Raw genomic sequence first — 15930 nt, 5'->3', positions numbered from 1 at the left:
CATTCAACTGTTACAGGACTGCTGTCTATTGTTTCCTCCAGAAGGACTTCTAGTGTCAGTAAATTGAATGGGATTACTGATGATTTTGGTGAATGAACTTTCCTGGAAACAAATGACTGAATGGGGCGGGAGGGGAAGTATAGGACAGTGGTAAAACAAAACAAAAATACAATGAAAAGCTATTTGATGTGTGTATCTACAGTGTGATTTTACAGTAAATCATGGTTTTGTTAAAATAGGCTGCTGTTGGCTGGATTCAGACAAAACATAAACAGATTTGCTCACCACACACCATGGTTTAGTACAGGGGTCTCCAAACTAGAGACAATGCAGAAGCTTCAAGGTAACTGTGGCAGTTGTTTGAATCCAACAAATATTTGCAATTTTAACAATTTGTAAAAATGCTGGGTTCAATGAAGGTGCTGACGGTGTGCAACTGTTTTTTAAAAAGCCAATCGCATTTTAGGAATAATAAATGGTGTTAAAAATAGATTCAATTATCCTAATGCCTAAAGGTAGTAACCCCTTTGTATAACCACAACTAGAATATTGTGCACAGTTCTGGTCACTCAGAAAGGATATAGAGGAGCTAGACAAAATTCAGAGGAAGGCAGCTAGGATGGGCTGGAGGGCTTCCTGATGAGGAAAGGTTGGAACATGTCGCCCTTTTTGGTCTAGAAAGGAGTTGGATGAGGAGACCCATTTGAAGTTTACAAAATTATACATGGTGGAGATAGACAAGAAGCTATTTTGCCCTTTTGACAATATTAGAATCCACAGTCAAGCAATGAGATAGAGTCCTAGAAGAATCAGGACAAAGTAAAGAAAATATTTTTTACCCGAAGCAAAATTCAGCTTTAACATTCACTGCCACAAGTGAATTGCTAGTTTGGCTGACTCCAAAAAAGGATTGAACCAAATCACGTAAGTCATGGGGATGGCTGTTGTCTATATTGATAGCAGTGGGATTGCCTCTTGCAGGCCACCTGCTGGAAGACTAGTGGATTTCCTTAAATAGTTGGTTAGTCCTTGTGAGAGAAAAACTGAATTACATGGGCCAGGAGTCTTAATTCAAGGATTGAATGAAATCCCTGAATATCCCAAATTCAGGATTCCAAATGGAGAATTTATCGCTTTGATGAATGTTGTGAAGTTAGTGTTTAAATACTTAAAATACTTCCATCATGGGATCTCAGTTCAATTTAGAAATATATTCAAAAATATGAAGGCTTCTCTAACAATCTGAAAAGTCAATAAATGCAGGGTGCATATTCTGCAGATAGTTAAAATATGAAACGATCAAAGGACATGCTTATGTTCTTACGGGCCTTTATCTCAGTAAAATATATTCAATCTAGTGGTGATGATTTGATTTACTGGTTAAAAGTACCAGCTAGAAACCAAAACTGAATTCTAGTCCTGTCTTAGCACAAACCCAACTGAGACTTTGGGCCAATCTCAGCCCTAGGAAAAATGACAAGCTTCTGATAAAAATGTTGCCAAGAAAACTGAATTGCCAGGAATCGAGACTGAATCAGACACAAAAGTAAGAATTTATTAATTTTGATGATTTTTTCCCATAGTTTATTTCAATTTTAAGGAAACTCTTTTAATTACATAATATACTAGCCGATAACATGGCGTTGCCTGGGTATTTATTTATAGGGGGGAAATGTCCGGATCAAACATAATTCTAATGTTAGATTTTCCCCCTTGTAGAGTACTGTGAAGCCATTACCATGGCAACTCCACTGAGCTATACAGTAGAAGCCATTTTAAGGCACAACAGGCTGTATCATAACACACATACAACCTAGGGGTGTCTTACCCCCACTATTTTTCTCCAGAGAGTAAGTCATCTGTGTACCAAATTTGGTTGAAATTGCTCAAGGTGTTCCAGAGTTATGCTGAAACATACACACAGCCATTTTTATAAATATAGATTAAGGACAAATGTAGGAAGATCAATGTGTACATTTCTCTTATATTTATACTGTAGATACAGTAACAGCATTCATATGCTGAGAAACTTAAACTCTTACTCAGCAGTGGAAATGAGAATGCGGTCAGGAATTTATTCCCTTAAAAAGTCAGTAGAGAACAGGATGTTCACAAAACACATGTAGATTCTCTAATAAGGCAGAGCAAGTTCTAACAATGTAATCTTGCATATTTAATAAATTGATGGCACTTTAAATATTCCTGCTGGGAACTGACTTCCTCAGTGATTATCTGACCTCTGCCCTGTCCCCATACACATGTCTAGCTTTGGTCATCCTGTAATTTTAGTTACATATAAAAGGAAAGCATAACTGAGTCTCTTAATGGAGACAGATCAGTTGGTGGTGTAAATGGATAACAGTCGCTTGTCATGAATCCATATATGGCTCTACTTTGCAACCATCAAGTTGGGAAGCATGTTAGTGTTAGAACTAGATTGGTTGTAAGGGTTAAGGCGTCAGGCTGACACCAAGACATCATGAGAGCTCTAATCTTAAATGAGTTTTCTTAGACATGAAAGCCAGCTGATGACTTATCCCAAATGTGCTTTTTCAAGAGGCAACTGGACTTTCCGGTGTTTTTCTTTGAAGACGTTTCTCATCCAAGAAGCTTCTTCAGCTCTGGATGACAGAGAATCTCCACAGACATTCAGCTGACGTCTTTGAATCTCTCTCCCTCTCTTCTCTCTCCCTTGCTTATCTCTCCTCTCTCTGCCCAACCCTCCTTTACAGGGTTGTTGTTGTGGTGGGGAAAAGAGGAAGGAGTATTAGATACGTTCTCTCCCCTGAGTTATTTATAAAAAACATAATAAAGACGGATTAGAAACAAAAAACCGGCTCCTTATTTCGCTAAGGGGCAAAATAGAACTTTACAGTCGAACGTTGACAACCGTTGTGGGGCGTGGCTGCCCGCAATCTGGAACGCTGAGAGACAGAAATCGCGGGAACAAAGGAAATAGATTCAATAAAGCTTCCACTTTTAAAAGATGAGAAGAAAGGGTGGCACAAAAGCCGGTACTGTCCATATTCTTTTATCGCTCAATGTATAGAATCGAGCCGCCTCATCCTCCCTCCCTCCCACACACACACACACACACACACATCCCTCCTGCGTTCCACCCTCTTCCAGATTCCACTCCCGGCTTCCTTCGGAACTTGCCACGCATTTTAACAATCTAGCCAACGGCCGTTCCGAAGGTCCCCGGGTTCCACGGACCTCCAGCCTGCTAACCGCCTCCGAAGCCCCCAGCGCTGCGCACACGCACGCGCTCCCGCTTTTCAGATCGAGGCGGGGAGGGGAGGCGCGGCCGGCTGGAGCCGAGCCCCTGGTTGCTATAGGCGAGTTTGGCGGCCCGGTTGCTAGAGGCGGAGCCGAGCCCGGCACGTCCCTCCGAGATGAGCCCGGGGTTTTTGCGTTGTTAGGCGGAAGTCCGCGGCGCAACCCCCGGCCTAAGAAGGAGAAGGGAGAAAGAAAGAAAGGGACCCGGATGCCGAAAGTATGGAGTTCCCTTTCGACGTGGACCTGCTCTTCGGCGAGCGGATCGCGACGGTGGATCAGCACTTGCAGCCGTCGGGCAGGAAGGGAGCCGGGATCGCCGCCACTCATAGGTAGGAGAGATCTTGGCGGCAATGTAAGCCTCCGAGAACGCCGGGCATTCCTAGGCATTGTCCCCTGGGCATCATGGGGAATGCCCCCCCCTCCCGACTCCCGTCTCGCCGGCGCGCGAGTTACGCCTTCCTCCGGTCTCCCTCGAGGCGGGCGGGGCCGCACAAAGAACCCGAGCAGCCTCTTCAAAGGCGGCGGAGGTGGTGGTGTGAGATGGGGACGACGACGACCGGCGTGTGTGTGTGGGGGTGTCGTTCTGAGGCCGCCCCTCACTAAACAAGAAGGCCGATGAAGGGCAGCTTGGGGTTCAGGAGGTACATAACATGAGCCGAACATAATTTCTTATGTTACATGGACTGTAACATAACAAATCACGGGTCCCTTTTTGCCTCTGATTTTCTACACACACAAACACAGGTGTGCACACACACAGAAAGAGAGAGAGAGATCTGTTGTAGAGCAAAGGGGTCAAACTGGCTAAAGGTAGAGAGAGCTCCCTCAGTGGGAATGTAGATGGATAGAAAGGGCAGTGGGGTGCCTTAGGTTGCGGACTCCCCCCTCTTATCCCTCTGGTGGTCCTAAGAAAAATAGAGAATGCGTGAATGAAAGAGTGAAAACGAATGAAAATAAAGGATTTGGAACTGTCTCCATGTAGCGTTTGTATTATTGGCTGATTGATTCTGCCACCTTCAGAACAATGAATCTTAAGGATTCACAGCTTGTGAATGTAATGTGTGTGGCTTTGTTGATTCCAGTCCCTGAAACGTTTCTCAGCAGGAATTCAGGAGTGGTTTCCCATTGCCACCTTCTTCCTAGGGTTGAGAGCAAGTGACTGGCCCAAGGTCACCCGGCTGGCTTTGTTCCTCGGGTGGAAGTAGAACTCACAGGCTTCTGGGTTCTAGATTGATGTCTTAACCGCTATGCCCATTAAGGACCACATAGATAGATCTATTTCGCACCTTGTAGATATTCCTATGTCTTAAGCCTCCAGCTGAATTTTAACATGATGTGTTGTATCTTTAAAACTAAGCTAGAACCTCCTCCTCTTCCACCCCAGCAAAATGCTGCAGGAGGTTAGGTAAGTGGCTGCAGTTCACTGCTGCTGGTAAAGGAAGAAAGATTCAGAGGTCAAAATCCTCTTTTCCATCAGTCTCATTAAGAAATTAAGTTGCTTGGGTTTTTTTGGTTATATATAAATATCTGTATGTGAAGTCTGTTTTGCTGTGGTACATAAACTCAGGTCATGTGTCAGATAGGATGATCACTTGAAGCCATCTTGTGTTGAATCCAAAAGTGTGTTTAACCCCTTCTACAGTATCTGGAAGAATGAATATGTGTGTGTGTGTGTGTGTATATATATATATATATATATGGTGCTTCCTATTTTTCTACATGCATTTTTATGTGCTTTCGAACTGCTAGGTTGGCAGAAGCTGAGACAAGTAACGGGAGCTCACTCCGTTACACGGCACTAGGGATTTGAACCCCCAAACTGCCAACCTTGTCTTAGCTACTGAGCCACCGCATACCTCCCTACCTCCCCCCCCTCTGTGTTTGTGTGTGTGTGTGTACATGCACACGCGCGCACACACACTCAGAGTATATATAGAAATTATCAGCCCTTGGTTGGCTTGTATCTGATGCATCAAATTATCCATTTTTTAAAATGTAAAATATTTTGTTCTTGTTTTATTTTTGCTTTTCTAATTGTTACTACTCCATGTTTGTTTTACCAGAGCTGATATGAAGCAGCAACTCATGAAGATCATAGATGAGATGGGCAAAGCCTCTGCCAAGGTATGTTAATGTTTGTTAAAGAGATAGCAGCAAACTATTGGGCTAAATTTTCTAAACAAGCTCCCTCATTGAGCTAGAGTACAAATCCAACCAACTATTAGGTTGAAGGAGGCGCCATTGCCTTGCCAAATGTGATTCTGCTCATCTGGCCCAAACATTAAGAAATAATTAACACACAAATCCTTTTGAACCAGGAAGCTGCCACATCTGGATCCAAAAAATAACTTAAGAAATAGGCAAGCTTCAAGATTTCCTTTGATTTATTTTTATTTTTTATTTACAGGTAGTCCTTGACTTACGATCATAGTTGAGCCCAAAATTTCCATTGCTAAGCAAGACAGTTGTTGTTAAGTGAGTTTATGACCGTATTTGCCACAATTGTTAAGTGAATCACTGCAGTTAAGTTAGTAACATGGTTAAGGCTTCCCCATTGACTTTGCTTGTCAGCAGTTCACGAAAGGTGATCATATGTCCCCAGGACACTGCAACCATCATAAATACATGCCAGTTGCCAAGCATCTGGATTTCAATCATATGACTGTGGAGATGCTGCAATAGTCATAAAGTTGCCCGTTTTATGACCTTATTTGCCACAGTTATTAAGTGAATCACTGCAGTTGTTAATATCAGTTGTTAAGTAAATCTGGCTTCCAACTTTGCTTGTCAGAAGGTTGCAAAAAGGGATCACATGACCCTGGGACACTGCAACCATCAAAGATGAAATAGTTGCCAAGCATCCATTCAAATTCTGATCATGTGACCATGGGGAATCCGCATTGGTTTTAAGTGTGAAAAACTGTTGTAAAACACTTTTTTTCAGTGCCATTGTAACTTTGAACGGGCATTAAACAAAGGGCTGTAAGTTGAGGATTACTTGCATTGCTTTTTGTTCAGAGTGCTGTGATTGGTGTGCAGGTCCCAGGATACACAGGCTAAAAGAGATGAGGAATATGGGAAGCAAAGGGTATATTTTTCTCTCTAAGCCACCAGTGTTGAACTCAATTTCATGGAGGGCTGCATCGGGGCTGTGGTGTGTGTGTGTGTGTGTGTGAACTGAGTTGGCATGGCCAACTGAGTTGGCGTGGCCAACTTGATGCCACTCCCCAAACTGCTGGCATGTTTCCTCTTTGCATTGGGTAGACTAGGCCGAAGAGACATGGACTGAGCCCCTTACATTTACAAGACAGCCCCATGGGCCAGATCTGACCACACCACAGACCGGATCCGACCCCTGGGCCTTTTGTTTGACACCCCTGCTCTAAGCATTAGTTAAGATGCCCGTCACATAATTCCATCTTCTCTTCCATCCTGCCTTCTGCCATCATTTTGGTGAAACTCAAAATCTCATTGATTTCAGGCCCAGAATCTGCCAACTCCAATCACCAGTGCCTCAAGGATGCAAACCAATCACCATGTTCTCTACATCCTGAAAGACAGTGAAGCAAAAATGTAAGTGTCATAGCAAAAAGAATTTGGATTCTATGTGCAGTCTGCCTGTTTGGAAGTAACATTTGCTTTAGTTCGGAAGGATTGATTTCCAGATAAGTGCATAGGGCAGAGATTTTCAAAGTGTGGGTCAGGGGACTCATAAGCAACTTTGAGTAGTGAAACAAGGTTTTTTGTTATTGTTTTGAGAAAATCTGGTCAGGTGTATGAAGACAAAATGGAAACGTTTTCAAAACTCACTCCTGCTTCATCTCATTTTGCTCGTAGAAGCTTACAGTGGGTAGAATCCTCTCTGTACCTTAAATTCACATGAATTCATTTATAGTTTTAATGATGCAAGGTACTGCAAGAAGCACTGGCACATTAGAGTTGCATTGCAGCCAAAGGTTGCTTTTGAGAAGGGAGCCTATACTACATATGTAATCTAGTTTCTTGAATGTTTGTTTGTTATCACTGGAATGAAGCTTGATATTACAAAGAGTACTGGTGTACAGAGTTGCATTGCAGCTTCTGGAAAAACTGCAATGGGACTCTTTATGTCAGTGCCCCTTGCAGTATCGTTCTTCCTTTTTGCTATAGCCATATGCCAAAAAGCTTTTGACAAACTGGTCAATCCTTTGTGTTAGGATCAATCTTTGGTCAAGTTTAATCTAAATTTATCAGATCTGGATTATTCTGTTCTATTTTCTTTTTATTAGTCTATTCTGCTTTGCTCTACTCTACTCTGTTTATTTATTTATTTGCTTAATATTTACCACTTTTAATCCTTCCCTGAAGAAAACCTCACTTTTTGTAAGATGGGCAGCTATATAAACTTGATTGATAAATACATAAAATAAAGCTTTTTATCTTCTTCTTTTACTGATTTCAGGGCTGGCAAAGGGATTATAATTGGCTTCCTCAAAGTTGGTTACAAAAAACTCTTTGTATTGGTAAGTACAGAGGAAAATCACCCTTGATACATGGATTTTTTACCACTAGTGGAAAAGGGTGCTTGGTTCCCAAACAGGATCGGTGCAGAGTTCTGATCAGAAAGTTAGGCGAGATCTCCACGATCTCTTCCATCCCTTTCATCCAAGAAGTTTTAAATTATACTAATGTTTTTCCACACTGGTGTATTTGAGTCATATTCTCAAAGTATAAATTCTCTATTGCAAGGAATGTGGCCTCCTGCCACTCCTAATAATCTTTTTTTAAAGCTTGGTGAAAGCTGAAAAGAAGTCTGACAAAGTTTATAGTTGGTTGTGATGCACTATTTCTTAGCCACATCAACAAGATTGTGATCTTGGAGTTGCCCCCTTTATCACAAATGAAAAAAAAATTGAAAACATCCATTGTGTACTCTGAGTTAAACATCATTGCCATGTTTTTTACAGACATGCTGAATGCCCTCTTGTAAAGTAAAGAGAAAGAAAGATGGTTTAGGGGCTCATGGACAAAGCTTTATTCACTGAGCCATCGCCTCCTGTTATGCTCAAACTAATCTCAACAATAAGAAAATGAAATGATGCATCTTGGTGAATACTGTAGTGTTTGTTTGAAATCAGCGGATCAGCTGAAATGCTTTTTTAAAAATGAACCATACAGTAGCATGTTAGGTAGTCATTCTTGCACTGATTCTGATTCAACACAATTTCAGTTTTGCTATTTAGCCTAATTTGATATGGCAAGGCTGTAAAAACCCAGCTGCAGTTATTGTTTGTGCTCCAACTTGAGGCACAGAAGGTGAAACAATCCTTTTTCTACGTTCTTGTTCGCAGAATAAATCCCACCCGCGCCCCCTTAACCATCTTCTATTCGTGCGAAATGAACAATTTCATGAGTGGTTCTGTTTGCTTTTAACAAGGCTTTCACAATTTGTATCTTCTGGGTGCTTCATCCTTAAGATTTTTTTGCACTGTGTTCTGCTTACCATAGCTGCTATGGATTATTAACATACAAATTAAGCTGCTTTATTTCAGTATTTGGAAACAAAGAACTATTGTCTTTGGTTTCATTATACCTCTGTTTGTGGTATTATTATCTATGTTTTTAGAAATCTAGTAATACCCCAAAATTATTAAGAATATCTCCAAGAAAAAGCTTTAAAATGATTTTGCAGGGGCAGAGCCAATGACCCTGGGAAACTAAGCAGCTGGTGAGTTGAAGCAGAATAAAATGGCAGCTCACCAGGCCTAATGCTCTTTAGCGCTAACTAGCATGTAAATTACTGATTTGAGCAGACAGTCCACAGACGGATTCAAACTGGAGGTTCTTTTAGTTTACTTTATCATCATTGCACCTCGTACAATGAAATTAAATGCCATCTCAGTGTACATTGTAACTATAAAAATAAAACACAAAAAAACATCCTTCACATTCTATACCAGCGGTAGTCAACCTGATCCCTACCGCCCACTAGTGGGCATTACAGCTTTCATGGTGGGCAGTAGGGGTTTGCTGTAACTCTGCTTTATAAATTTTATAAAGTAAAGTTACTTCCCTACTTTATAAATCACCATTACTGTGGAACCGGTGGGCGGTTAGAAAATGTTACTACTAACAGAGATACAAAAATGGGCGGTAGGTATAAAAAGGTTGACTACCCCTGTTCTATACAATTGAATTGAAAACCCCTGATATTGCATTAATATTGCACTATACAGTAGAATTCAATATACTTACTTCTGGGATAGAAGCTGTTTTTCAGCCTATTTGTCCTTGTTTTTATTGTCCTGTACCGTCTGCCAGATGGTAATAGTTCAAAAATAAAGGGTGCCCAGGATGAGATGGATCTTTAAGAATGTTTTGAACTTTCTTAAGGCAGCGGGAGCTATAAAGCTCTTCCAAGGAGGGGAGAGGGCAACCAATGATCCTCTGGGCAATGATGTTAACCCTCTGGAGTGCTGTCCTATCTGCCACTGTGCAATTGGCAAACCATACACAGGTGCAGTAAGTTAAAATACTCTCTAGGGTGCAGCAGTAGAAGGTCACCAGCCTTATTTCATTCAGTTGTTGTTTCCTGAGAAGTCTCAGGTAGTATAATCTCTGCTGGGCCCTTTTGAGCAGTGCTGCAATGTGAGTGGCCCAGGTCAGGTCCTCTTTTAAGATAACACCCAGAAACTTAAAACTGGTCACTTGCTCCACTCTGTCTTGATAAGCAAGGCTGGACTTTTGAAAAGTGCAGGAAAAGTGTTCTGACCGAGGCTTCCCAAAAGCATGAAGCAAACTCCTGGTCCTGACAAAACACCCTTTTATTAATTTACTGTGGATTCTGCTCATTCACATACAGTCTTTCAAGGGAGGATTTACAGTCACAGACCTTATCTGACTTGGAGAGCTGCCAGGCCGATATCTGCAAAACTTGGCAAGGAGCCTCGGAGAGTTATGAACCAATTAAGCGAACTAATTGTCTCCTGCAAACTCCACTCCCCTTTCACTCCTCTTTTATTTCCTCTGGGAGGGGCAATTTATCGTCCACCTGTGGCCTTACTCCCAAGTCAACCCTTGTTCTTTAGCTGTTCCCGTCATCTGGCAACTCTGCGCATGCGCACACTGGGAACAGGCTCCAGCTATTCCTTTCCTTCACTGATGTCTGACTCTGAAGGCAGCTGATAACTGGCATACGGCCCTGGCCCCCTCTCTGCCTCTGACACAGAGCCCTCATCAGAGCCTTCCCCAGACTCCAGGACAGGCCCATGTTCCTCCCCAATCCCTCACTGTCCGAATCTGCTGCCGGCTCCACTGGTTGCTGATGGGCCACAACAAAAAGTTAGCCTGCAGCAGAATGCCTGGTTCAGAGAGCTCTGAGCTGTTTTAACATGGAATCCTGTCTGTTTTTTTTCTTCAGGACCGTCATGGCGCTCACAATGAAGTGGAACCGCTGTGTGTACTGGATTTCTACATTCACGAGTCTCTTCAGCGGCACGGCTACGGCAAGGAGCTCTTCCATTACATGCTGCAGGTGCAGCCCTCTTTTTCGGAGTTGCGTAATCCAAGAAATAATGTCCTGACTTGGATTAGGCCACTGTATTTCGTCGTTACCCCTTGTTCCTTAGAAAACGCAAAACCTCCCCTTTGCAAATTAAACCTGCAGAACCGAGGCATGGACTCTAAGAGCTGTCATAATCCAGGAATGATTTGAAGAGACGCAGTGCTTAGGGTGCAGTACTGCAGGTTACTTCTGCTGACTGCCGGCTGTCTGCAATTTGGCAGTTCAAATCTCACCAGGCTCAAGGTTGACTAAGCCTTCCAGCCTTCCGAGGTCGGTAAAATAAGGACCCAGATTGTTGGGGGCCCTGTGCTGATTCTGCAGACCTCTTAGAGAGGGATGTAAAGCATTGTGAAGTGGTATATAAGTCTAAGTGCTATTGCTATTTCTGAAATTCTAAAGCTCTATCAAACAAGAATTAGCGGGGTTCCAGTAGAATATTCCGTAGCTTGCTCTCTTCCAGATCTGCAGGAAATACTTAATTTATGTGATGGCTGGGAATTTGGGGAGTTGAAATTCCAATGTATCTGGAAGTCCCAAAGTTGGAAGAAACTCTTTAATAGGAACTGGAGTCTTCAGCTAGCCCAGGGGTGTCCAAACTTGGGAACTTTAAGACTTGTGGACTTCAACTCCCAGAATTCCCCAGCCGACTGGCTGGGGAATTCTGGGAGTTGAAGTCCACAAGTCTTAAAGTTCCCAAGTTTGGACACCCCTGAGCTAGCCAGTTTGAAGGCCATGGATGGGACTGACAAAAGCTTTGTGCAGCACAGGGACTCTTATTTTGAATAAAAATTTGCTTCATAGCGTAGCTCTTTTAGTCAAGATGCGTTTTCACTATTCTCTAAATAATGGCTACTATAATATTTTTTCTTTTATTTGGGAGGGAAATTGATTTTAGGAAGGTTAATTAATAAAGAACTTCTTGTACCTGGACATTGTACATTTTAATACAAGTAGTCCTTGACTAACAATAATTGGTTTAGTGACAGTTTATACCGTTAGTTGCACTCAAAAAGGTTTTTCACACTTACGACCGCTGGAGCATCCCCATAGTCACGTGATCAAAATTACTTGGCAACTGGCATGTATTTATGATGGTTGCAGTGTCCTGGGGACATGTGATCACCTTTCGTGAGAAGCAAAGTCAACGGGGAAGCCAGATTCACTTAACAACTGTGTTACTAACTTAACAACTGCAGTGATTCACTTAACAACTGTGGCAAATAAGGTCATAAAACTCACTTAACAACTGTCTTGCTTAGCAATGGAAATTTTGGGCTCAATTGTGATGGTAAGTCAAGGACTACCTGTAAATAAAAAATTCAGAAAAAAAGGATATAAGGACCTCGGATATCTTATTGTCTGATTATTTCTTTCTGAGGTAAACAACCCTTTCTCTTTTCAGATCAGCTATAAACTGGCCCGATTGTGAAAGACAAAATAATAATATCTGTCTCTAAATCTTATTTTCCCCCTGAGAAGTAAATTGCAGAGAAATTCTTTCTCTTTTTATTCACTCAGCAAGAGCGAGTGGAACCCTATCAATTGGCAATCGACCGGCCATCCGAAAAACTTCTGTGCTTCCTACGTAAACACTATAGCCTCACTGACACAATCCCCCAGGTGAGCTTCTTGAAAACAAAGCCAGCTCTCACTTAATAGTATTGTTTTGTCATCTGTCATCCTTTTGTCATATATATATATATATATATATATATATATATATATATATATATATATATATATATATATATATATATATATATATATATATATATATATATATATTCTCCATGCTTAAGTGAATATGTGTGATTTTTGTAATGCTGATTTTTCACATTTTAAAAACCATGACATGAGCTGTGGAAAAAGTGACTTTACTGGTTAATAACTTGATAAGGGACAATGAAAATACCGTATTTTTCAGACTATAAGACGCACTGGATTATGAGACGCACCTAAATTTACGGGAGGAAAGCAAGAAAAAATAGTTTTTGGCTTCTGTGCGTCATGTTTTTGCCTTCCCCAGCCCCTAGAAGGACTCTGCAGTGCTCCACACGGCCTGTTTCCACCAAAAAATGGGCCCGTTTTTGGGTTCCCAAGCCCTCGGCGCATCACGTTTTCACCCTGCCCAGCTCTCAGAAGCACTCTGCAGTGCTCCGCACAGCCTGTTTTCGCTAAAAATGGGCCCGTTTTCGCCAAAAATGGGCTTGTGTTTAGGCTCCCAAACCCTCCACACGTTGCATTTTTGCCCTCTCCAACCCCCAGAAGCACTCTGCAGGCCAAAAATGGGTGCGTTTTTGGCAAAAATGGGATGTGCGGAGCACTACAGAGTGCTTCTGGTAGCCAGGGTGGGCGTGGTGGGTATGGGAGCCCAAAAACGCCTGTATTCGGTCTATAAGACGCACCTAAATTTTTACCCACTTTGGGAGGGGGGGAAGGTGCATCTTATACTGTGAAAAATATGGTACTATTGCTACTGATTTTTCAGGTAACTATTTTAAAGTGGGTTGCTATACTGTTTAATTGAACACATTATGCATAAACCATATCTTCATTTAACAACCCCATAATCCCTTGCCCATAATCTGGGCAACTGAATCAAATGTTTGAAGGAGGCGAACCTTGATTTAAGAATTTTGCATTTTAATTACCATTTGAAAAATGTAAAAGGCTGTACTGTGACCTGACAAAGATTTTACAATACATATGCTGAGAATTTAACCTAGCATCTTCTGCATGCATAGCATACGGCCTATCTCTGAACTCTCTCCTTTTCTCTTTGTGACCAATCTGTGATCAGATTGGTTAATTTAATGCTTTTATTTATTTATTTATTGTTTCAGGTGAATAATTTTGTAATTTTCCAAGGCTTTTTCAGCCACCAGCATGGTGAGTCAATGATATAAATATCTAGCTATATTAATTTGAAGTTGTCTGATCCAGCACAAAGTGTTTTAAACAGGAAGATTTCTGATTTCAGAGTTATGAAGACATACTGCGACAGCTGTTGGGCTAGAAATGCTGAAAGACGATATCCAATACATTTGCAGGGCACTTTACAGGAGAAATTGGATGACATTGCTATCTTATAAACAGTCTATATAGCAAATAAATAGATCCACTGGAGTGAGATATGTAGCGCTTGAGAAAGTTGAGACAGTACATGTGGTCTCAATTTATGACCTGTCACTTAGCAAGCATTCAGAGTTACGACCTATCTGAAAAAGGGGACTTACCATACAGATCCATAGTTTCCTCAGTCATGCCCCCCCGCCCCCACCTTACAGTCTCATGTGACCAGACTTTGGGCATTCGGTTAGCTGCATATATGGCTGTTTGCTGCATTCCACAGTCACATGATCAAATTCTTTTACAACCATTACCGTATTTTTCAGAGTATAAGATGTACCTTTTTCCCTCAAAAAAGAGGCTGAAAATCTGGGTGCGTCTTATACACTGAATACAGCATTTTCTTTTGCCTCCTGAAACCCTGCCCCTTCACCAAAATGGCCATGCATAGCTTGTAGGAGGCTTTCAGAGAGCTTCTGGGGGCTGGGGAGGGCACAAAATGATCAATTTTGCCCCAGGCCCCAGGAGCACTCTATAAGCTTCCTAATGCCCTTTTTTGACAAAAAAAATGGGCCCGTTTTCACAAAAAATGGGCTGGTTTTTTGCTCAATTTTGCCCCCCCACCCCAGCCCCCAGGAGCACTCTATAAGCTTTCTAATGCCCTTTTTTTGGGGGGGGAGGCCGTTTTTGGGAGGTTTGCAGAGTGCAAAAACCTTTTTTAAAAAAATTTGCCTCTTCAAAATCTTGGTGTGTCTTATACTCTGAAAAATACGGTAATGGGCAGGCTCCATTACGGCTGTAATTTGGGGACTACCTGTAGTACATTTATTTCTATTGCTTCATTAACTCTGATTTTGCAGCTGTTGGTTCTATAGTGAGAGTGCAAATATGCTGCTTGTGAAGAACTAAATGTAGCAGAAGATTCCATTTTATCTGCCATATTCCTGTTTTTCATGAGATAGTATAATCTTTAATTTTTTTGTATGAGCAGATGACTGACTGATCATGGGAGTTTGTTAGAGGCAGAATGGGGAAACCATGAATGATTCAAGCTGACAACAATAATGAATAGTTGGTCAAAATTAAACACAACACAGTAGATTATTTCTTCTGTAGATCAGGAAAATCCTGCATTCATTTCATAGCTTTTGTTTAATCATATAGTACTCATTCTTTGAAGCCGTAAGTGTTATCCTGGTCTGAAATAAAGACAAATAAGAATATGATTTAAATAAGCATCTGGTAGGTGATATTATAATGTCATGCACATGATGTCACCACGCAAAGGATATGATTGTGTGCACAGTGCAAATTATAGAAGTAATGTCATTTGCCAAATAATAGGATGATACATGTTACTAGTAAGAATGGACAAATTGTCTCTTAAAACATTATATCATGCTCTCCCAGTCTTCGTTCAGGATATAACCTTATATGAAAATATCATTTTGGATTTAAAACCTGAAAAAAAATGGACAAATACCTCAACCAATCAGAGGAACACCGATGGGGACACTACTCTGAGGACCTCTAGCAGAGAGTATAATGCAGCATCTAGACGCTATGACAGTCCCACACATAAAACCAGAAGTATGGATCCAATTCTGTGTGTAGGCAACACCTTTGTCAAAATTAAAAGAACAGCTAGCGAAGACTCTTAGAGTTTGCAGCTTTCATCCAGCACGCAAGTAAATAATTCAGCAGGATTCATTTATAGAAGAAACTTGTTTATATACAACAATATAAAACATGATGCATGTATACAATACCCATGCAGCTCTTTCAACGTGGTAGGAGAAGCAGAAGCAGAATTCAGAAGCACACATTTTACAGAAGCTATGAGCACAGAACTTAAATTTAAAACAAATAAATTAAGCTAAGCCACACCCAGGCTCCGAGCCATCTGACATAGCAACAACAGATACTATTTCTTAGTCACCAAACAGTTCGCATTGGCTGACTTGTTGTTATGGTTATCCGACTCCTAGCAGAGACTATAATGCAGGATCTAGAGCAGTGGTTCCCAACCTTTTTTGGGG

The 15930-nt window shown here is 41.5% G+C and overlaps 1 protein-coding gene across 3 annotated transcripts in view; it reads left to right on the top strand.

Moving 5' to 3' along the window:
• Positions 1-3173: 3173 nt before the first annotated feature.
• The window catches only part of ATAT1 (alpha tubulin acetyltransferase 1), a 38005-nt gene continuing 25248 nt past the window's right edge, over positions 3174-15930 (top strand). For all 3 annotated transcript variants that reach the window (XM_081935936.1, XM_081935935.1, XM_081935937.1), the window contains exons 1-7: positions 3174-3608; positions 5343-5403; positions 6761-6852; positions 7721-7781; positions 10679-10792; positions 12341-12442; positions 13666-13711. In XM_081935936.1, coding sequence (XP_081792062.1) covers positions 3499-3608; positions 5343-5403; positions 6761-6852; positions 7721-7781; positions 10679-10792; positions 12341-12442; positions 13666-13711 — 586 coding nt within the window. In that variant the 5' untranslated portion in view covers positions 3174-3498. The remainder of the gene's footprint in view (positions 3609-5342; positions 5404-6760; positions 6853-7720; positions 7782-10678; positions 10793-12340; positions 12443-13665; positions 13712-15930) is intronic.

The sequence above is a fragment of the Natrix helvetica genome (genome assembly GCF_964273705.1).
Source record: "Natrix helvetica genome assembly, chromosome: 1".
Lineage (NCBI taxonomy): Eukaryota > Metazoa > Chordata > Lepidosauria > Squamata > Natricidae > Natrix > Natrix helvetica.
This window is presented reverse-complemented; position numbering and strand designations above follow the sequence as displayed.